The following is a 23,078-nucleotide window of genomic DNA, read 5'->3' as shown; positions in this document are numbered from 1 at the left end:
TCGGAGCCCCTAAAAACAGTACTTTTGAGCGGCGCGCGCCTCCGCGCTGCGCTCAATTGTCTGGGCGCGCCTTTGTCTTTCGCGCTGTTGTCTATGAACCGAGGTTCTCAGAGGCCAGGTCAGGAAACACACCTTAGTTCAGGCAATATTTTTACAATTGTTAGATCCGGCAAAATTAGCCGTATCATGCTACACTTCAACAATGAAGGCAATTCTTGCAAATGGTACACTGAAGACTCCCGAGCAGCACTTCCGGCTCAAACAAAGATGAGCTCACTCGAGAGCGGGTAAACGTTTCGAGGCTGTTCAGTTGTGGATGACTGACACCCAACTCAATGTGAGATTCTTTAAACGAGTCAGTCTGTTTTACTGGGACGCCGTCGAAAGCGTGGAGGACAGTGGCGCTTCAACAATGCCACCCCGACATGTACGCTGCCGTGTTTCCTTCGGTTTGGGGCCAAATTGTAAGTGGAGTGGGGGGTGTTTGAGGCAATGGTGTGCGTCGGCATCCCCCCCACTCCCCCTGACAGCGGAAAATTTGAAGTTTATAGTTCGTGCGAGGAGACCAGGAGTTTAAAGAGTAGTGGGGGGGGGGTTTTCCCCCCCACACCCTCCTCAACGAAAGCGGGAGTGTATTGGAAGGGTTCCTCCCCAAATCCCCCCTCAGAGTGCACACGGGAAGGCCGAACAGAAGAAAATACAGTGGTGCGCATTTCTCCTGCGTGCAAATGTCGGGGAGGGTTTGTCGGCGTGCCAATGTCCTGCAAACTTTCGACGGGTCACCGTTTTACACACTTATTTGATGACTACCCTTCAGGTGGGAAATATACCAAACCCTGTTTCTCTTATTTTTAACTTATGCACATTTTTATAATGCAATATCCAGCAAAAAAATATAGGACATGGAAAATTCCAGGAAATTAAATGCATTCAAGAAAAACCAAATTAACCACATCACAGGAGGGTGATACTCAAGTTACAAAATAAGATAAACTAACACCCCCCTCCCCCCCCTTTACGAAGCCGTGTTAGCATTTTTTAAGTGCCAGACGTGTTGGTAAAAGTTCTGAGGCTTATAGGAATTCCATGAGCATTGGAGCTTTTACCACCGTAGCCGGCAATAAAAAAGAACGCTAACTTGACTTCTTAAAAGGGGGGTAAATTAGGAAAATAAGGATAACAAATCCATCATTTAAGGCAGAAACTACTTAAACATTTCTCAAATCAAATCACTTTTTCCCTTTTCATGCAGATTAAGAAACTGTTCTACACTTCTCCCTCGTTATTCGTGGGGGATAGGGGCAGAGCTGGACCGCGAATGGCAAAAAACCGCGAATATCCAGCTCTGACCCACCCCCGCCTCCCTTCCGCCTTCCCCTGGCATCCCGGCCTTACCTGGTGGTCTAGCTGGTTTTCGGGGCAGGAGCGATCTTCCTAGGAAATGGCTGTGGGGAGTTCTCGTAGTCTCTCGAGAGACTACGGGAACTCCCCACAGCCATTTCCTAATGGCTATCTGCACGGGGCAGGAGCGTAGGAAGATCGCTCCTGCCCCGAAAACCAGCTAGACCACCAGGTAAGGCCAGGATGCCGGGGGGAAGACAAAAATATGGGGGGGGGGGTTCCCTCCTCCCCCCCTAAAAAAAAAAATTGTGATTATGTGAAATCGTGAGTAGGGAAACCGCGAATGGGGAGGGGGAAGTGTAGTTGAAATGGGTTCCAAGAAACAAAATTCTTCTTTTGAAAATTCAGCAAGCATTTACACGAAGATTTCAGAAAATATATCGCTCCCTTCCCCACCTCAATACCACAACTCCAGATTTCAGTGCGTCCACATTTTCTAATTTCTCAACAACTTCTTGTGAAAAAGTTTGATTCTGAATTGTAACGGATTTCAACAGCCCCTCCCTGCCAAACGTCTTTCAAGCTAATTTCCTGTGGGAATCCCACCTAGCCCGGTTCCTCAATCTTACTTTTTTGAAGAGTATATACAGTACTCCCTCAGTATTTGCGAGGGTTGTGTTCCAGGAACCCCCGTGAATTTCAAAGGCAGGAGAGGACAGCTGGAGCGCCGCGGAGTGAAGAAAATCACTCGCGGTCTGCTCCAACCGCCTCTTCCTGTAGTAAAGTTGGGCTACACCAATCAGGAGCTGCTTCGACACGCAGCTCCTGATTGGTGTAGCCAGACATTAGTACAGGAAGAGGCGGTCGGAGAATACCGCGAATTAGTGAGTCCACAAACCGCAAATTTGCAGGGGAACACTGTATATGCCTGTGGCAATTTCCAAAAAGGAAATCTTTAACGTAGCTTGAGTGAACGCCCCTGCTCTCCCAGTCCAGAAAGCTCTTATTGTCAGTAGCATAGTAAGGGGTGGGGGCACCCATCCTCCTCTCTGCCTCCCCCCCTGCTCCTTACTTCCATTGCTTTCAGTGCAAGTAAAACCCAGATGACCTCCTTTTTCTGGACCTTTTTATTAATAGGAGTTTAATATATAAATTACTGGTGTATTCATATATCAAAAATCAAATTACCAGCTTTCTATTTGTTAATTAGTATATTTTTTTATATATATTTTATTCCTCCCAATAAATATTTTAATATTAATAAGTGCTCAGTCTTGTATTTCCTGCATGGAGACCATGGCAAGAATGTTCCAGGACCATTATCGCGCTTATAAGTCCTGTATATTGAACATTATTCTTTCTCATAACAAAATCCTCTCATCCATTTCTACATATATGCTGTTTGCTTTCTGTTTCTAAAAATAAAATTTATAGGTGTCTGGAGCCATATGGCAACCCAACCCTGGCTTTCAGCATTGCTGTCAAGGGAGGAACTTCCTGTTGCAAGACAGAGGGTTGTCCTACAAAAAACTCAAGCATGCCCATATTTCTTGTCCAGATAAGGAAAGGATACAGCGACATCAAGGGCCGCAGAGCCCAGAGCGAAGAGGAACCATGGTGCAGCCCTGACAAAGTACTCAGTCTGGTGGTCATGGGCCATCACAGCAGCAGCGTAGAGGACGCTGGCCAGGACAGAGAAGAAGTATGCCCACAACTGCATCACTGGAAATGCCTTTCCCCGCCACTGATCAATCAAGGAGAGAGAAGCTGAGCTATTACATTTTCTTTATGTTACCAATACCAAGACAGCGTTATCGTACATTTTATATGTCGTCATATCAGCACACTCTTGTCTTCGCCTCTGCCCCAAAACTGATTAAGGAGAGGCTCAAAATTCTTAAATATTATATCTTATTTATTTGTTAAATTCATTCCTGTTCTCCCCAACGAGCTCAGAACTTTGCCTCACCCCACTCCCACCTTTCAGCTAACGTAAGACCCAGCATTTAGGTCAGTTAAAAGAGGTTATGCCTCACACACCTCAAAAGAAACCAAGCATTCTTATGTGTTACCCACTGTCCTTTGGCAGCCACAAAATCCAATGAAAAAGCGCAGAGCGAGCCTGGTCGTCAAAACCCACTTTTAATAGCAACCAATCATTAAAACTATGCATAAAACAGTCTTGTCATTCATAAGAACATCTGGGAAATTGTGGACTCGACACGGGCCGTGTTTCGCCTGCATCAGGAGTCCCAAATAGGTAAGTAACAAGCCATAAATGACAGTCAAAATCCGTGAGGGCACAAGCTAGAGGAAGAATATCACACAGCGAGTCTTCACGGATGCCGAAGAGAGACCCAATCTTATCCTGCTAAGCCCAGGTTTTCTGGTTCCCTGCATGCTCCAGATATAGATGAACGGGGGAATCTGTCGCTTTCCTGATCTAGTGAAATGTTCATGCAAAAGTTTACTTTAAGAAAAAAACCCCAGTCTACCAACCCTGTTAGGTTAGCCACAGCATAAGTGTAGTTTGGGTGGGACATGAGGAGCACTGCCCTCCCTCCACACCAAATGGCGATGAACTGCCCCTCCTCCCTACTGATGGAACAGCTATAGCATACCAACACATACAAAGAACCCAACAAACTGTGAGAGTAACCAACCCTCCCCTCCTCCACACCAGATGGTTCCAGATGTTTGTAACACTTAGAAGAAATTAATGTACAGTGGTACCTCGGTTTACGAGTGCACCGGTTTGCGAGTGTTTTGCAAGACGAGCAAAACATTTGCAAAATCGGTGCCTCGGAAACCGAGCATGGCTCGACTTACGAGCACCCCCCCGCAATCCGGCATCCCCCCCTGCAATCTGGCACCCCCCCCTGCCTCGAACCGGCATCCCCCGCCACGATCCGACCCCCCCCCCGCCACGATTGGGCACCCCCCCCGCCATGATCCGACCCCCCCGACACGATTGGGCACCCCCCCTACACGATCCGACCCCCCCCCCCCGACACAATTGGGCACCCCCCGCTGCTTCTTACCCTCATCTGGGCACTCTTGAAGATCAGCCCTCGTCTGCTGGGCCTTGAGCATCTGAGCATGCTCAAAGCCTGCGAGCTCACGTTCTGAACGTGAACGTGAACTCGCAGGCCTTGAGCATGCTCAGATGCTCAGGGCCCAGCAGACGAGGAGTCCGATCTTCTAGAGTGCCCAGATGAGGGTAAGAAGCGGCGGGGGTGTGCCCAATTGTGTCGGGGGGGGGGGGGGGATGTCGGATCGTGTCGGGGGGGGGGTGCCCAATCGTGTCGGGGGGGGGGGGGTCGGATCGTGGCGGGGGGGGTGTGCCGGTTCGAGGCAGGGGGGGTGCCGGATCGCAGGGGGGGCCTTCGAGGGGAGCAAAGCCGGTTCTCGGGGGGGGAACGCATCAAAGCGAGTTTCCATTATTTCCTATGGGGAAACTCGCTTTGATAAACGAGCATTTTGGATTACGAGCATGTGCCTGGAACGGATTATACTCGTAATCCAAGGTACTACTGTAAATCCATACTATTCTGTTTTCTGAAAGTGGCAGAATTCTGTGTGAACTTACCACTTTCTTGATCAGGGGGCACCTGGCTGTCCATGAGATAACTACTGCGACCATTCCCAGGGAGAAACCCCAGATCTCAGCACTCTCCTAAACAGAGGAGAAAGGTGTAAGACTGAAGCATTCAGGGTATAAGTGGATCAATTTTTTACTGCATCAAGATTTACAAAGACTAGGGGAGCCTCGATGAAGATACAGAGTAATAGAAAAAAATATTTTTTCACTCAGAGAATAGTTAAGCTCTAGAATGTGTTGCCGGAGGATGTGAGAGTGGTTAATGTAGCTAATTTCAAAAAAGGTTTGGACAAGTTGCTGGAGGAAAAGTCCATAAACTGCTGTTGAGACAGACATGGGAGAAGCCACTGCTTGCCCTGAATCGGTGGCATGGAATGCCGCTACTCTTTGGGTTTTTGCCAGGTACTTGTGACTTGTATTGGCCTCCATGAAGACGGGATTCTGGGCTAGATTGAACATTGGTCTGACCCTGTAAGGCAATGTTCTTATGTATTTGGAGTGGAGAAGGAGCCTAATGGTTAGTGTTGTGGGCTGAGAACCAGGTTCATTTCCCACCACAGCTCCTTCTGACCCTGGGCAAGTCACTTAACAATCCACTGCCCCGGGCACAATATTTAGATTGTGAGCACATTAGAGACAGAAAAAGTATCTGTACTATAAACGAAAACCGCTTTGGTTCTACCCAGACAGCCAATTTGGGGCAGGCCTGAGCCCAAAGTGGGTGGGCCTCTCTCTTTCCCTCTCTCCCTTACTACTAATCTAATCTTTGATATTTTATCCCAATTCATCCCAACAGGAGGGCTCGACTCGGTTAACAAAATATTAATAAAATTATACAGAAGATTAGAACAGGAATTTAGGCCAGAATTTTATCTGATTATTTGAAAAAGAAGGATCATTAGTAAATTTCTGAAATAAATATGTCTTCAGTACTTTACGAAAAGTGGGTGGATGAGCGAGAACTCTAATTATAGAAGGAAGTTTCAAGTTTCAAGTTTATTTAATTTTTGATGAATCGCCTATTACAATTTCTAGGCGATGTACATATTATAATTTAGATAGAAGAAACTTACAAAATAAATTCAAATTTCAAATTTAAAACAATTCGGACATGAGTTTGAGGAATAGGGTTAAAAGTTACAATATTTGGGATTGGTTAGAAAAAAAGGAAAAAACACAAGGAAGGGATTTATAAAACCAAAGCACAATGTAATGAAATAATCAAATTTTTAATTAGTTAAAATAAACTAATATTAAGAATCATAGGCATCTTTAAATAAGTGGGTTTTTAACAGTATTTTAAATTTTACAATATCTTGTTCAGATCGAATATACTGAGGCAGAGTATTCCACCATTGTGGGCCCATAACTTTTACAAATAAAAAAAGAAAATGATCGACAAAAATTGGCCATAGTTTTTATTCCTTCAATAGTGGGAAAGCCAAGTTTATATTTCTGAGAGCTCCTAGAATTCGAGATTTCTTGTGAAATAAATGAGACAGAAACCAAAGGAGAAAAAATAACAGTTAGGATTTTGAAAATGACAGTTGCACATTTAAATGGGATCCTCCAATAAACAGGAAGCCAGTGAAGGGATCTCAGTAAAGGTGTGACTTGATCATATATATGTTTACCGTATATCAATTTAGCCGCCGTATTCTGGATAAGTTGTAGCCTCCTCAAATTACATTTACTTAAACAAGTCCATAGTCCAACCGAGATAAAATAATGGCCTGAACCAAAACTGCAAAATGTTGCAGAAAAAAAGATGACGTACTCTTCCAAGCATCTTTAAACTGAGAAAGCATGTCAATTATGTAAACCGTTTCGTTTTAAACGGTATAGAAATTTTTTAAATAAATAAAATGATTAATTTGATTAGATAATGAGAGTGAAGAATCCAAAATAAAACCCAGTATTCTAGATGAAAAAATCAACTTTCAGTGGCCCAAACCATAATAATTTTGTCTGGGTAGTATTTCATTTCATGCACACTGAAAATGCCCAATCTTAGACTCTTAAGATGCAGGAATTAATGTCTGATTTCCAACAAAATAAAAATATCATCTGAATAATTATAAACTGTTTCGATTGGAAATAGTTTCAAAGATTGCAAAGTAGTCATATACTTATTATTTCTATAGAGCTGGTAGACGAATGCAGTGCTGTACGTTAAGGGGCTCATAATCAAACGTTTAAAACGTCAAAAAACCAGCCTAAGTCGGCACTTGGACGTCCAAGTGCCGATAATCAAAACCAACTTTCTGAATGTGCAGCAGGACTTCTAAGCTGCTGTGCGTCCAGGGATCAAAGGGGCATATTGGGATTTGTCTTTGGACGGTACGGAAGGTCCGTGGATATGGGAGAGGGGGGTCCAGAAGAGTTGGGGATGTGGGGGCATGTCAGGGGGAGGGGCACAGGGCTCTGCGGTTCAGCTGATCCTGGCAGAGGGAATCCTAATCAGCTCACCAGCGGGAATCCCCAAAACCGTCTCAGCTGATGAGAATTTCTCTGCCGCGATCAGACAAGATAGTTGGTGGCTAAGTCTACAAAAACTTGCTTTTGTGCATTTTTATTTTTGAAACTGGCCAAAAAAGACAGACGTCCTAAGGACAAAACTGGTTCATAGACAACGGCGCAAAAGACAAAAGCGCGCGCCGACAATTGAGCGCAGCGCGCGCCGCTCTAAATTACAGTTTTTAAGGGCTCCAACGGGGGGTTTTGTTGGGGAACCCCCACCAGTTTACTTAATAGACATCGTGTCGGCGTTATGGGGGGTTTGGGGGGTTGTAACCCTCCACATTTTACTGTAAACTGAACTTTTTCCCTAAAAACAGGGAAAAAGTGAAGTTTTCACTAAAATGTGGGGGGTTACAACCCCCCACACCCCCCACAACGCGGCGCGATGTCTATTAAGTAAAGTGGGGTGGTTCCACCCCCACGCCCCCCCCCTCGTCGGAGCGCTAAAAACAGTAATTTAGAGTGGTGCAGCGGCGCGCGCTGCACTCAATTGTCTGGGCGCGCCTTTGTCCCAGCGCGCTTTTGACCGGACACCGACAAAACTAGGTCATTTTCAAAAATAAAGGATAGACATCTGGCAGTTTTGAACATGGACGTTTTTTTCTGCTGGTTTTGTGGACGTCTTGCCCAAAACGTCCAACCTCAGACTTAGGGCTCCTTTTACTAAACTGCGTTAGCGTTTTTAGCGCACGCAGCATTTTAGCGCGTGCTAAACCCGCGTTTAGTTTCTAGAACTAACGCCAGCTCAATGCTGGCGTTAAGGTCTAGTGCGTGCAGCAATTTAACGTGTGCTATTCCTCGCGTTAATGCCCTAACATGGCTTAGTAAAAGGAGCCCTTAGAGGTCCTATCAAAAAGGCCCCTCCACGTTAGAGAGTTGCGCGGGGACAGAAATCCCACCCATCCCCGCCAGGATCCTCTCCGTCCCCGTCAGGATCCTTTCCGTTCCCACCCGTCCCCGCAAGGAATTACCTCCATCCCCGCCCGTCCCCATAAAAAGCAGCAATTACTTCTGACAGGATCATCAATTCCACAGTTTCTTTTGTGTTTGCGCTGCTGTTTTCCTTGTGGAATCGCTTTGGTGGAACCCTTTTCTTGTTTTCTGTTCAGGTAATTAACTTATAAACCCCCTCTTTCACTAAGGCTGACGTGTCCATTATATTATATGGCCGAACCCTGCTTCCAAAGCCTTCCATCCCCGTGGGAGTCCCGTTGGCTAGAGGGGGGTCCCCGTGGGAGTCCCGTGGGTTAGGGGGGGGATTCCCGTGGGACTCCCGCGATCCCCGTTCCAGTGCAGGCCTCTACTCCACGTGTATAGCCCTCAATGACAACTTTCCCAATTTTGTTGACTGGGCTGAGAACTTTTCAGCGGCTCCTGGTAGTCTAGCTCGCCTATAATTTATAGGCCTTCTGTTATAAACAAACTTCAGTCGACTGCTACAGAACACCAGAACATTCTATTAAGAACCTTGTCTGAGGACGCAAGGGAGGATAAGATTTCCAACATCGACTACAAGTTATCATTGGTAGGATCAAATTAGGCAAAATACTCAAACGCACTGCTTCATCCTATTAACAGATAGAACAGGAGCAATCTTTTTAACTTCATTTTTCTAATAGAATGAATAAAAACTCAAACTTCTAAACAAAAAACATGCTAAGAATTTCTTCCAGCATACGCAAAAAAGGAGACGTGAATTTCTTTTTTTAAAACCAGGAGTTACTGCTTTGGGGCGACCTTTTTTCCCCGACATCCTTGTAAATGTGTGATATAATATCGTATGAAAAAAATATGTTTTCTTTGATCCAAGCCAGCTGACAACATTCTTGTCTACAGTGTCTCAGGCTTAAGGGGAATTATGAGGGCGATATTGATTATTTGTTATCCTGTTTCAGTCTAAAGGGCCTGTTTTTCCTTCATATAGCAACTTAAGTGTTAAATCTCCTTTAATTTTTCGCTATGTATACCTTGGAACCCAATTGTGGACTTGAGCTGAAGTTAAGCTGTATTGATTTTCTTTTGATGTTTGAGATGTTAGATCGAATACTTTATTGGCTTATCTTTATCTTTCTGTACAAGTGGATACTTGATTTGTAATTTGAAAATGATAAATAAATTAAAAAAAAAAAAAAAATTTCTTCCAGCAAAGTCATACTATCAACATGAAAATACTATTTCAAACTTATGCACAAATTTTCACACAAAGGGGCTGGGTGTGGCCTTTTGCTACAACGCCCGAGAAAGTACGATCCTGTCTCTCCTCTGTAGAGAAAGCTTCATTGGCTTCCGATCCGTTTTAGAATCCTGCATCATTTTTAAGCTTCTCTATGGAATATTTGGCCCTTTGGTCCCTTTATACTGGAATGCCCTTAGATCAGGGGTCTCAAAGTCCATCCTTGAGGGCCGCAATCCAGTTGGGTTTTCAGGATTTCCCCAATGAATATGCATGAGATCTATGTGTATGCACTGCTTTCAATGCATATTCATTGGGGAAATCCTGAAAATCCGACTGGATTGCAGCCCTCAAGGAGGGACTTTGAGATCCCTGCCTTAGATCCTGCCATTCGAAGAATACACAGAGATATAAACTACTGTTCCCTTCCTTCAAAGGAATGAAATCGGCCAGGAAACTCAGTCAATCTTTCGCTTATAAACTGGTAGAAATGTGGAATGGGCTTCCTGACTCTGTCAGATTGATAGATCAGTTACAAGAATTTCGTAAAGTCCTAAAAACTTTATTATTTACTCAGTACTTGAACAGTTTACCTACAGATTCAACAAATTGATTGCTCTACAACACTTATTTTCTCTTTTGTTCGGTTATTTTGCTGGTCTTTAATTACTTGTGAACCAAGTTGAGCTCCGTTGGGAGATGACCCCGTATATAAATCAAAGACTAGATTAGATGATGCCACGGGAATGGCATTCTATTTAAAACAGCAAAGTAGATGCCGTTTAACCACCTACTGGAAGGGTGAAATAGCTGCAGCCAGCCTACGTTACAGAAACTCGCTTTCTTCGATTTGGAATGCAGGAAATGGCGAATGAGATGCGGAGGCTGTGAAGCTGGCCGTTTCAGCTGCATCTTAGCTGTAGCCAGCAGGCCCTGATCGAAGTCTGAGAAACTGGAGACCTGTGGGGCTAAAATACAGACCTGGAAGAGATATTTGCACGTGAAAATTACCTGAAGCACCGTCCCAAGAAGTCTTCTCTGTGGTCCACGATGGTCCTCAGAGACCCTTAATGGTAAAACGCCAACTGCCGTGAAATAAGCAGCCCCCAGAGAGAGAGGAACAGACATGGCAAAGAGGCTGGTCCTGTACATTCTCCTTTTTCTGGCTTGAGCACCACCTGTTGTAAACATCAACATGAGTCAACTTCTTCCTCTGGCCCTTTTGGTTCTCTGGCTTTATTAGAAAAGATCCACAAATATTTTCCCTTCTCAACTCTCTTAACACAGGGGATTCAGCAAAGGTCCTTGGGGGCGGGGAGCTTCTTCTTTAGGGTTACCATATGGCTCCAGAAAAAGGAGGACGGATTGAGACATCCGGGTTTTACTTCCTTTAAAAGCCGTGGAAGGAGGACAGATAGAGACATCTGGGTTTTACTTTCATTGAAAACAATGAAAGTAAAACCTGGATGTCTCAATCCATCCTCCTTTTTATGGAGCCACTTGCTAACCCTATTCTTCTTACTATTGTGGGCCTTAAGTGCTTCTCCTAGGTGCCATTACTGAGACCTCCTCTCTGTCCCCACCCAGTCACCAAGGCTTTGAATCCTAACCTCAGCTGCCCAAGGAAGGGAAGCCTGGACCTGGGAATCAAACCTGGATCCCGCCAGACAGCACAGCTGACCCTTACATTTTGACCGGGATTTTATGAGGGAGGCGACAATGTCTCTGTGAACATCAAGATTTTTCTATCCAGTCTTTTAACTAGTTAAGGAGAATTCTGTAATCAACGGCCCTCCATTCAAGGAGTAATTCCCAGGACCGTAGCTAGCTATGGGCAACCAGTACAGCTTGCTCAGGGCACATGGATGGCCAGTAACACGGTCTTATAGCCACAGTAACTGGCGTAAACCATGTCTTACCTCTTCTAGCCTAACAGTGAATAATATCTTCCTATGGCTTATATGAATTAGTGGATAATGATAATGCGCTTCATTCTGCCATTTAAAGGCTGTCGTTGACATCATGTTTTATCGTTCGTAAGCCAGCATTGCACTCCAGGAGTGGCTGCGTTCTCCCTGATATAGCTAACCAGATGAAAGAACTGTAATGTTATTATTTTCGCACAGGCATCCAAAGAGGCAGATCTCATCCTGCACAGAGTCACAGTACCTTGTTTTAGCGGGGCTCACAGGAACTAGGATCAAGAGCAGACTAAGGAGTATGGAACTTAAGTCTGATTTGTCCAACATTTTTCCTCAATGCTGAATATGAGACACCTTTACATAAGAACATAACATAAGAATAGCCTTACTGGGTCAGACCAATGGTTCATCAAGCCCAGTAGCCATTGTTATATCACTGATAAGGTTGGCAAAAACCTAAAGAGTAGCAAGATTTCAGAACCCAAACGAGTGCAACATTCCATGCGGAATCCCCAAAGAGTAGCAACATTCCGTGTGGAATCCCCAAAGAGTAGCAACATTCTGGAACCCCAAAGAGTGCAACATTCCATGCGGAATCCCCAAAGAGTAGCAACATTCCGTGTGGAATCCCCAAAGAGTAGCAACATTCTGGAACCCCAATGAGTGCAACATTCCATGCGGAATCCCCAAAGAGTAGCAACATTCCGTGTGGAATCCCCAAAGAGTAGCAACATTCTGGAACCCCAATGAGTGCAACATTCCATGCGGAATCCCCAAAGAGTAGCAACATTCCGTGTGGAATCCCCAAAGAGTAGCAACATTCTGGAACCCCAAAGAGTGCAACATTCCATGCGGAATCCCCAAAGAGTAGCAACATTCCGTGTGGAATCCCTAAAGAGTAGCAACATTCTGGAACCCCAAAGAGTGCAACATTCCATGCGGAATCCCCAAAGAGTAGCAACATTCCGTGTGGAATCTCCAAAGAGTTGCAACATTCCATGCTACTGATCCAGGGCAAGCAGTGGCTCCCCCATTTCTTTCTCAATAACAGACTATGGACTTTTCCTCCAGGAACATGTCCAAACCTTTTTTTAAACCAGCTACGCTATCCGCTCTTACCGCATTCCTAAGCTGCAATTTCTACATGCCTGAATTTGTTATTTATTTAGTTGGATTTATATCCCATCCTCCCAGAAGAGCTCAGAACGGGTTACAAGTTTACATACATAATCAAACATAACAGGGTAGAATAATGTAAAGCATGACAGTACATTTTAGATCATGACATGATAGGACAATATACAGTAAAACCTTGGTTTGTGAGCATAATTTGTTCTGGAAGCATGCTTATAATCTGTATATCAAAGCGAATTGCCCCATAAGAAATAATGGAAACTCAGAACCCAAAAACTTTAATACAAAATACTTTACGTACTTGTATTGCAAGACCTCGCTCATTTAGAACAGTCACTATAATTCCGCAGCGTCAGAGAGAGAAGAACCATCGGCTCAGTTGTGATGACGTGACGTGCATATAGGTACTCGTATTACAAGACCTTGCTCGTTTATCAAATTAAAATTTAATAAAACATTTTACTTGTCTTGCAAAACCCTTGCACGCCAAGTTTCTCGCAATCCAAGGTTTTACTGTAAAGGGGAGCATGATAGGTATCCAAGGATAAGATCCTGCTCAATTCTAAATAATAATATATACTCAGAGGCGGACTGCTACGGGTGCCATTTTGGTGAGGGTTTGTGTCCCCCTCCCCTCGTAACTCTTTAAATCGTCACGAGCGTGAGCAACTTTTCTGGCCTACTGCTCGCACTCACCTGGCTCCCCTCTGAAATCACTTCCTGGTTGCAGAGCCAGGAAGTGAGGAAGTGACATCAAAGGGAAAGACAACGCAGGCATGAGCAAGACAGAGAATCTGCTCACGCTGGCGAAGATTTGAACAGGCACAGGGAGGGGGGAAAGGAGCGCACAAGTGTGGCATTGGGGACAGAGAAGGAGCGGGAAGGTCCAGAGGAGGGTGCCTTTTAGCTTTGCTACGCCACTGAATATGCCCCACCACTCTGGCTATTAAATCTGGAAAAGTCTGCATTTTCTTTCTGCATTGCCCTCCCTGTCAGCAACTGCTGGAAATTTCTATTGCAGACACCTACCTGATTTAGATCTAAGTCGGAAACCACAGGCAGGGAAGAGAGTCAGTATAAAGTGAAGAACATCAATGAGCGCCATGTAGCCTCCGGTGAAGACCTGCAAAACAGCCCAGAGATGAACTGTGTGTTGGAGTTCATGCAAATGTAGGTACTACAAACAAAAGATTGACCCTTAATCCCACAGGAAACGCAAAATCCAGTGAAAACGAAGACACTGTGGAGATGGTGATGGTCAAGATGCAGGCTTTATTTTTTAAAAATGTGTTATTTGATAATCCACAATATATCTGGGACCTCAACTACTGAGAGGTGTGGACCCAACATGGTCTGTGCTTCGACAATGCTGTCTTCCTCAGGGGTCATTAAAAGTAATGTAATGTAATGTAATGTAATTTATTTCTTATATACCGCTACATCCGTTAGGTTCTAAGCGGTTTACAGAAAATATACATTAAGATTAGAAATAAGAAAGGTACTTGAAAAATTCCCTTACTGTCCCGAAGGCTCACAATCTAACTAAAGTACCTGGAGGGTAATAGAGAAGTGAAAAGTAGAGTTAGAGGAAAAATAAAAATAAAATAAACATTTTAACAAGACAGCATTGATCTAAATACTTTGGAAGGTAGAAGAGAGGAGAGAAAGGAATAGAAGCATGATGAAGTGATGAAGTGGAGCAAGTAAGTTTAGGAGGAGCGATTGACGTTTCCAGAAAGGGCTTCTTCAGGGAAGAGACTTGGCCGACAGTCCCAGGATGCCTATGTCTCCTCCCCTGAGATGTTCTCCCATCCATGCATTCCCTCCCAGACACACTGCCCGTGCCCCAGCCGCTCCAAGGAGGCTGCCCCAGATGAGGCCCACGGTGAATGCAGGATTCTCTCCTCTGCGGGAAAGCCGCCCGGAGCCAACAGTCGATCTTCTTAGCGGATTGCAGGGGGGGAAGAGTTAACACTCTTGGTAGGATTAAAACACTTGGATTAAACGCTGAAAGCGATCCTCATCCGAGCAGAGTTACGACTTAGTATCGCTTTCAGAGTTTAATCCACGTGTTTTCATATCAGGACTTTTAATGACCCCTGAGGAAGACAGCATTTTTGAAACATGGATCGTGTTGGATCCACACCTCTAGATATATTTTATGTGGATTATCAAATTGCACATTAAAAAAAAAATAAAGCCTGCATCTTGAACATCACCATCTCCAGTGTCTTCGTTTTCACTGAATGGAGATACTACATAAACGGAGCACGTTTGGGGTCATAGAGAAAAGGTTTTGCAGGTGGATGGGAGAACAGGGGAGCAGATGGGGAAGCTGTGGTAAGGGGGGATCGGGGAGGGACTGAACCAGGCGGAGATCAAATCAGTATGGAGAGTGCACATGTGATGGTGGAATAGAATAACGGGGATTAAGGTGATTGTAGAGGGGGGGGTTGGGAAGGACAGGAGACGGGAACAGCTCAGAAACCCAGCAGCTGTGACCTGGAAGTAATGTGAGCAGCAGAAAGCATTTAGCAGCAGAAGATGACATTGTTATCAGACAAGATGAAGAGCAAACTTTTGTTAAAATAGCCCATACCCACATAAGTGCTGGGTCCTCCCTGACTCCGCCCCCAGATTTTGACACAGGCGATTAGAATCAATAGAAACATAGAACATGATGGCAGAAAAGGGCCACGGCCCGTCTAGTCTGCCCACACTAATGGCCCACCCCCAATATTCAGTGGTACGACCTTGTCAAGTGAACTGAATATTGGCAGAAGCCTCTCCTGCACATTTACACATCGAATATTGACCCATATACAGGGTAAGAGTTTTTTGCTTCTGCTTGGAATTTCAATGTGAAATTTTACAGCTTTATTTGTTCTTACCATCTACATTTAAGAAACTCGAACAGATTCACCAGTGGCTTGACGCTAACAGATTAGCTCTTAATGTTAATAAATCAAATGTTATGCTCTTTCCCTGGAAAGATGGTTCTAAGCTCATTTTTCCAATCACTCTCAAGGGTACCACTTTATAGTCGATAAGTAGCGTTACGATCCGAGGGGTTCTCTTTGATTATAAATTAACCTATCATGATCACATTAGTAGTATTGTCAAATCAACTTTTTTCAGACTTCGTCAAATCCGTTCAGTTTCGAAATTTCTATGTCCAAAGTCACTTAACATAGTAATTCATTCCTTGGTAATTTCTAAAATTGATTATTGCAATGCTCTATTCAAGGGAATAGCCCAAAATGAAATCAGACGTTTACAGATTATCCAAAATGCTTCTGTTAAACTTATAATGAAAGCTAAGAAATTCGATCACGCGACGCCTCTCCTTAAGAAAGCGCATCGGCTCCCAGTAGCTCTCCGTATAGTGTATAAACTAAGTCTACTTACTTTCAGATCTTTGCTATACGAAACTCCTGCTTTTATTCATAAATTACCGATTCCCTACACCTCAACTAGATTATTGAGGTCAAACGATCAACATTTACTAATAATTCCCTCACTTAAAATGATTAATACACGGCTGCAATTCCTTTTTTCTGTCACAGTCCCTCAAACATGGAACTCACTCCCTTTCTATTTAAGGGAAGAACGCAACTTGGAGAGATTTAAGAGCAAATTATAAGCTTTCTGGTCTGCCATCCTATTATTTTTGGGGTCATTATGGAATTGTCAATTGGTTGAATCTCCAAAAGGTGTGTTGTTTGGTAGGGCAGCTGCTTGTGGGGTTTTTGGACATGAAAGATGTATTCTTTTTCAAAAAGCATGTATGATTGGTCATAAATGCATATTACAATATTGGTTACAAAAAGATCCTCCAAATTATTGGCATTGGAGGAATCAATTCCATGGTTTAATTTTATTTGAGGTTTTTGAGGTTCGTAAATTTCCTAAAAGAACACGATTATTTTTAAAAATCTGGGATCCTTATAAACAAAAATTATCCTCGAAAGCTAGAAGTATGATTCTTAATACTTTATATTAGATTTAAATAAAGGTGGGGTTTTTTTTAAAATTTATTTATTTTTATTTAAATATTTTTGTTTATTTGGTGTTTTGTGTCGCCTTTCATTCTGGGGTAGGGAGGGAAATTGGAATGATTTTAATATATATGTATGGAGTGGGGAGGGGGGATATAGGGGAAAAGTGGTTTAGATATATTAAAATATATTTTGGAGGAATGATAAAATGTTTCTACAAATGTTTTATTGTGAATTTGATTGTAAAGAATGTCTTTTTGTATCATATTGTTGTATATTTGTTTGATTCCTTCAATAAAATGTTATAACATAAGAGCAAATTAAAAAGCTTTCTTTTTAAGGATGCATTTGATAATTAGAAAGCCTGACGAGGAGCCTCATTTCAAAGTACCTGGTTCTCTCCCTTCCCATTGTTTTTTTACCATAAATGTCTTATTTACTATCAAACAACTTGTATTTCTCTTCCCTTTCCTTCCTTCTGTTTTAATACGTTTGTAAGATTAGTCTTTAATATGTCTTACAAAATGTAGTTTTTGTCGTCCCCTAAAAATCTGTAATTTTACTGACGTATACATCGCTTAGAATTTTGAATAAGCGATCAATCAAATTTATATTAAACTTGAAACTTTAAACAAGGCGAAACGATAGACTTTATAGGGTTAGGGTTTCCAGATTTTACATCAGATAAGTATCCTTACAGTCAGTGTTCCCTCTAAGCGGGCGGGTGTTGTGAGCAAACTTTTTTCACCGTGAGCCAAAAATATCGGGCGCCAGCAAGTTATGAGCCAACTCGCCCGATTCTCCTCTCGCCGCCCTGCCATCTGCCGTACGCCTCTTCCGATCGTGCGCTGTGACGAGAAACGTGTGCGCTGCGATGTAATATTTTGTGCGCCAGCGCACGCCAGCGCAGCTTAGCGGGAACACTGGTTCAAATGGTTTTATTTATTTCCCCAAATTTATTTTTGTTATACGCATTGAAAATATTTGATATTGCGTTTAAATCAAAATCTCAATAAACTTGAAACGAGTGCCCGTGAGATTGTGGGAGGGTTAAATACTCAAAACTTAGAAGTTTTTGCTACGCCAGCTTTCTGGTATCTTTACATACAGTGGCGTACCTAGCATATGTAACATCCGGGGCCCATCATTTTTTGGCACCCCCCCCCCATCTGTAAGAAAAACATGATTTTTAGTAACAAACCACACGTCACACATGAGTACCTAGGAAAAGGCAGCATCTTACATATTGCAGTGAGCAGTACATCAATACACCCATTGTAAAACTAAACAAGCCAGACCAGCACAGATCAATCCTACACCGTCAATCCTAACAGAAAACCATGTCTTTCGAACACACAGAACACAGAAAACACCTTCGCCTAGTAAGGAATATGTAATCACAAACTAACCCCTCCCTCTTTTACAAAACTGTAGTGTGGATTTTAGCTACGGAGGTAACAGCTCTGATGCTCATAAAATTCTGAGCATCAGAGCTGCTACCACCAAGGCTGGTGCTAAAAACGCTTCACAGTTTTGTAAAAGGGGGGATAAAATAAAAATACATAGACAAAGGTTAAATTGAACCAGCAAGAAGCTGGACTCTGCATACAATGCTTCACAGAAACAGTGACACATGTCTCCTAAAGCAATAAATAAATAGAAATTTTTTTCTACCTTTGTCTTCTGTGGTTTCTCCTTTCCTCATCTTCTTGTAACTCTCTTCCTTCCATCCACTGTCTGCCGTCTCTCTTCCCCTATATGGCATCTTCTCTCCTTCTATGCCCCTTCCAGAAACTGTATGCCTCCCCCTTCCATCTCTCCTTTCACCCCATTGGTCTGGCATCTCTCTCCTCGCCTTCCCTCTCCCACACCTCTCCTCATAGTCTGGTATCTCCCCTTCCCTGATTCTCTGGCATCTCTCTCCTTTCCTTTTCTTCCATCTTTCGCTCCCCCTCCATGCTCTCACATCTCCCCCTTCCTTTTCCCTTAGACTGGCATACCTTCCTCCTACGCTCCCAGCCCTGGCTTCTCCTTTAATTCCCTCCCTCATCTTCCTTCTCCCTCCAGCTGGGTACCGCAACACTCTTCCCTGCAGCTCTGCACTTCCCCACAATTGCCATGCTTCGGTTCCTCTTCTTCCTTCCTTCCTCCCCCCCCCCCGCGGGACCCTGCGGCACCATCAACTCTTACTCCCTCTAATGTCGGCCCTGCAGCTCCAGACTTCCTCGCACCTTCTCCCCTCCCCCTTTGGATCGCTATTATTTTAAATGTTATAGCCGCGGAGCTGTATCCATCAGTGGAGATGTCTAACCTCGGCCTGCCCCGGAACTCTTACTGCAACAGTGACTTCCTGTTCCTGCCTAGACGGGCGGCTGCTGCAGTAAGAGTTCCGGGGCAGGCCGAGGTTAGACATCTCCACTGATGGATACAGCTCCGCGGCTATAACATTTAAAATAATAGCGATCCAAAGGGGGAGGGGAGAAGGTGCGAGGAAGTCTGGAGCTGCAGGGCCGACATTAGAGGGAGTAAGAGTTGATGGTGCCGCAGGGTCCCGCGGGGGGGGGGGGGAGGAAGGAAGGAAGAAGAGGAACCGAAGCATGGCAATTGTGGGGAAGTGCAATCCCCCCAATGCGTCCCCTTACCTTACCGACGCGTGTGTGCGCTGTGAAGAGAAACTTTGCGCTGCGATGTAATATTTTGTGCGTGAGCGCAGGCCAACGCAGCTTAGCGGGAACACTGCTTACAGTAATACATTTTTATATTGGACTAACTTGTTGCATTCTTTGATTAGAAAGCTAATGAAAAAAAAAATGCATTGTTAGTTCAATGAAAAAGGTAGCACCTTATTTCCTTAAAGTTTTATTTCTATACTAGTCTTTAAGCCCGTTACATTAACGGGTGCTAGAATATATGTCTGTCTTTTTCTTTCTGTCTCTCTCTCTCTCCCGCTGTCTCTCTCTCTCTCTCTCCTTGGCTCCCTTTTTCTGTCTGTCTTTCTGTCCCTCTCCCTGCCCCTGTGTCTTTCTTCCTTTCTGTCTGTCTGTCTTCCTCCCTCCTGCTGTCTGTCTGTCATTCTTTCCCTCCATTTCCCTGTGCAGTAGTATTTCCACCCCACTTCCCTGTGGAGCAGCAACAGCAACAGCATTTCCCTCCCCCCCCCCCCGACTTCCCTGTGCAGCAGCAGTGGTATTTGTCTTCCCCTCCAGGTCCCTGTGCAGCAGTTGCAGCATTTCCCCCACCCCTTCCCTTCTCTTACCGCGATCTTGCCTGCTCCGTTCGGCCCCTCCCCCGCGTTCTGGCCTGCTGCGATCTGGCTGCTCCGTTCGGCTCCTCGCGGCTGGAGTCCTCTTCTTTGTCGGCCCCCCCTTCCCTTCCCACGGTCTTGAGCTTCGGTCTGGTCTAGCCTGCTCGCCTTGCCGTATTTTTTTTTTAGTTGAAAGACGCGGTGGTGGCTCCTCTCATGATCCCCACCTGCGTCGGAAGTCTGACGCAGGCGGGGATCGTGAGAGGAGCCACCGCTGCGTCTTTCAACTAAAAATGCAATACGGCAGGGAGCAGGCCAGACCGAAAAACAGAACCATAAGCCGCACATGCGCACTCCTACCTGCGGGTCACTACAGCTCACGGAAAACCGGCGCACGCATAGGAAGTGCGCATGCGCGGCTTACCGTTTTATTATATTAGATATTACCAAAATTAATTTAAGAAGATGGTTGTCTGCCCACTGTTTCTAAGGTCCCTTCGGGGACGGAAGGAAAGCTGCATAACCAACCGTGTCCCGGATAGCACAACGCACCTCTTTCCCCGCCTGCGTACCTGAATGGTGAGTTGCTTTGACAGAAGCGCCCCAATGGTATTGCACATGCTGCCCACAAAGCAATAGACGATCCACGACACCGATTCCGTCTGTCGCCATTTCATTCTGTACTGTAGGTAGAAGAGCCTGCAAGAGACAGAGATAGAACTTATTACTGTCTAACAAAGGGGCTTTGGGGATTAATATAACCAAGACCGTCCCCGCCAGTCGCTGTCCATGTCCCATTCCTGCAAGCTCTGCCTTAACCGCACAAGCCTCCAACACTTAGGATTTTAAAGTTTTGTGCAGATGAGGACGGAACTTTCCGGAATGGGGCAGGGACAGGAAAAGAAGTCACGGGGATGAGGGAAAATTTGTCCCCGTGTCATTCTCTAACCTAAAGTCAAGGGGTGGTAGGTGCCTCTTTACTGCCCCCCCCCCCTCCCACGAGATGGTTCTGCAAAGCCTGAAATGTCTAAAAGGACAAGAGCCTCAGTGAGTTACTGATTTCTCTGGTGCAAAACCCCTCAGGATGATCGGCATTAAACAGTTTGGGATGAATGACTTCCAAGGGGGGGGCTGTAACTTGCTCTACTGCCCCCAGCTATGACCGAGGTGAAACTTCCATTTACACTGCATGCGACGCGATCCAGAATAAAGCAGCGAAGATCCAGAGGCCGAAGGAAATGCAAACTTTGTGCTGGGCGAAACAGCTGATCAGGGAATCCCAGGACGTTCCATTGCCGGCCTCCCGCATGGCAGCTCCAAAGAGAGCGCACGTGCCGGCCGCCAGACTGCGGCTCGCGCCCCTCCTGCTGCTGCTGCTGCCGCCGCCTCAGCAGGGAAGTGGCCACAGGTTACGAGAACTGGCCCAACCACATTCTTGGGGGCGGCCCCGTTTTTGCAATGCGGAAAAGCAGGCGAGCCCCCGGATCCTCCGGGGTCTGCAGCGTCCCTGAATGTTTGCCTCCACCTCTGCCGCAGAGCCCCCCCCCTCCCCCCAGTGCCCGGGAGGGCGTGATGCCACCTTTTAACGCGATTTGCCACGCTTCCACTCTGTAAAGTAGCAAATAATGGGCGTCTCTTAAAAATGTAACGCATTGAGAAGAATCAAAGTGAAAAGTGGCTGGCAGAGAGCAAGGAGGTGGTGAGGGTCTCGGTCTCCTCCCTGGTGGTGTCTGCAGGTGCATGGGGATGACTTGATAGTGCAGATATGCAATTTGGAGTGGTCTTGCACCCCCGTTCTCAGCTTCCTTTTCTGGGAGGCCTGGTCTGCACATTTTCTCCTGGCACTGGCACAGGAGAAAATGGCATTGGCATTTCTCCTGGCATTGGCACAATTGGGGATTCGGTAAATGTACCAACCAAGAGGAGATCCACTTCCCTGCTGGACCGTCAAGCTACAGCTCTGCTAGCCCCACAATCAGATCCTCAAAAGCCACCAAGGTATCATCACACATATTTAAGGGGGAGCCTTTCAGATTTTAGGGGCAGAGTGCCAGTTTGTTCCTTTCTTGCATTCTCATATGGCAATCAGAAAAATGACAGCATGAGTGGCCATTCTTACTATTTTCCACTCCTGGTATAAGTTTACAAGCATCACATCAGGGCTAGGGATTCCTAAATCCCTTGAAGGCCCTGACCTCACACCACTGCATCTATGGGAGAACACTTCCTCATTTAAACATCAACCACCATGGGGTGGTGTTTTTTTTTTTTCTTTCATAGCTGGATTTCGGCCAGCACTGTATATTCACCGGTAGCCAGACAACTAACTAGATGATTTTAAGGCAATCTTTTTGTTGCTAAGCAAGTGATTAGAAACCCAGAAGTGTGCAGAGCTAGAGGGGAAAATGATTAACCTGAGCTGGAATGGGTGGAGTAGTTTCTACAATGATCTAATCACCTGTGTTTGTATATCAATAAAAGCAGGGAGAGTCTCTTCTTTGGTAAAGCGACAATGCCCAGACGACTTCCCCTCCCCCTAACCGTGGAAAAAATTTCAAATGCCTAGAATGCAGCTTCGATACAGGTAGTACAAGTGGGCTGTGGAATCCCATCTACAATCGGTCTGACCAATAGCCAAGCAAAACCAACTCTCACATGGAGAAGACAAATTAAGTGTCTGGATTGATCAGGACAAGAACCTTCAAAAAAATGTCCCTCCCAATTCACCAGATGAACCAAATGCCGCTGCTCTTATAATACGCCCCAACAACCAAGACAAAGAATACCGCAGGAAAAAAACCGCACTCTTTGCCAAAAAAACCCCACCGACTAAAATGACAGGGTGGGGTGTGTGCCGGGCTGGAGGGACTAAAAGAAAGAAAATTAGCAAGTAAGAACCTAATTTCTCCTTCTTCAGTGTCCCTCCAGACCGGCACAGAATGGATGGGATGTACCAAAGCAATACCCATCATGGGTGGGATCCCCAAAGGGCCGCCACAAGAACACGCTCACTGAACACGGCATATCGATGCGCCTGACCGTCCACACGAAAGTGGCGAACAAAAGAATGGAGAGAAGACCAAACTGCAGTTTTACAGATATCCACTGGAGGCACAAGAGAACTCTCAGCCCAAGAGGCCGCTTG

The 23,078-nt window shown here is 45.1% G+C and overlaps 1 protein-coding gene across 2 annotated transcripts in view; it reads right to left on the bottom strand.

Annotated features, from left to right (window-relative positions):
* Positions 1-22,707, bottom strand: part of TMEM44 (transmembrane protein 44) — a 41,407-nt gene extending 18,700 nt beyond the window's left edge. For both annotated transcript variants that reach the window (XR_004540566.1, XM_033957637.1), the window contains exons 1-6: positions 21,118-22,707; positions 20,506-20,632; positions 13,721-13,814; positions 10,647-10,813; positions 4,931-5,017; positions 2,915-3,085 (exon numbers count right to left, since the gene is read on the bottom strand). Coding sequence is in view for 1 of the 2 variants with exons in the window: in XM_033957637.1 (XP_033813528.1) it covers positions 2,915-3,085; positions 4,931-5,017; positions 10,647-10,813; positions 13,721-13,814; positions 20,506-20,632; positions 21,118-21,242 (771 nt within the window). In the remaining variant the exon portion in view is untranslated. The remainder of the gene's footprint in view (positions 1-2,914; positions 3,086-4,930; positions 5,018-10,646; positions 10,814-13,720; positions 13,815-20,505; positions 20,633-21,117) is intronic.
* Positions 22,708-23,078: the final 371 nt, after the last annotated feature.

The sequence above is a fragment of the Geotrypetes seraphini genome, chromosome 9 (assembly GCF_902459505.1).
Source record: "Geotrypetes seraphini chromosome 9, aGeoSer1.1, whole genome shotgun sequence".
NCBI classification, from domain to species: domain Eukaryota; kingdom Metazoa; phylum Chordata; class Amphibia; order Gymnophiona; family Dermophiidae; genus Geotrypetes; species Geotrypetes seraphini.
The sequence above is the reverse complement of the archived record's forward strand: the minus strand, read 5'-3'. Positions and strand labels throughout refer to the sequence as shown.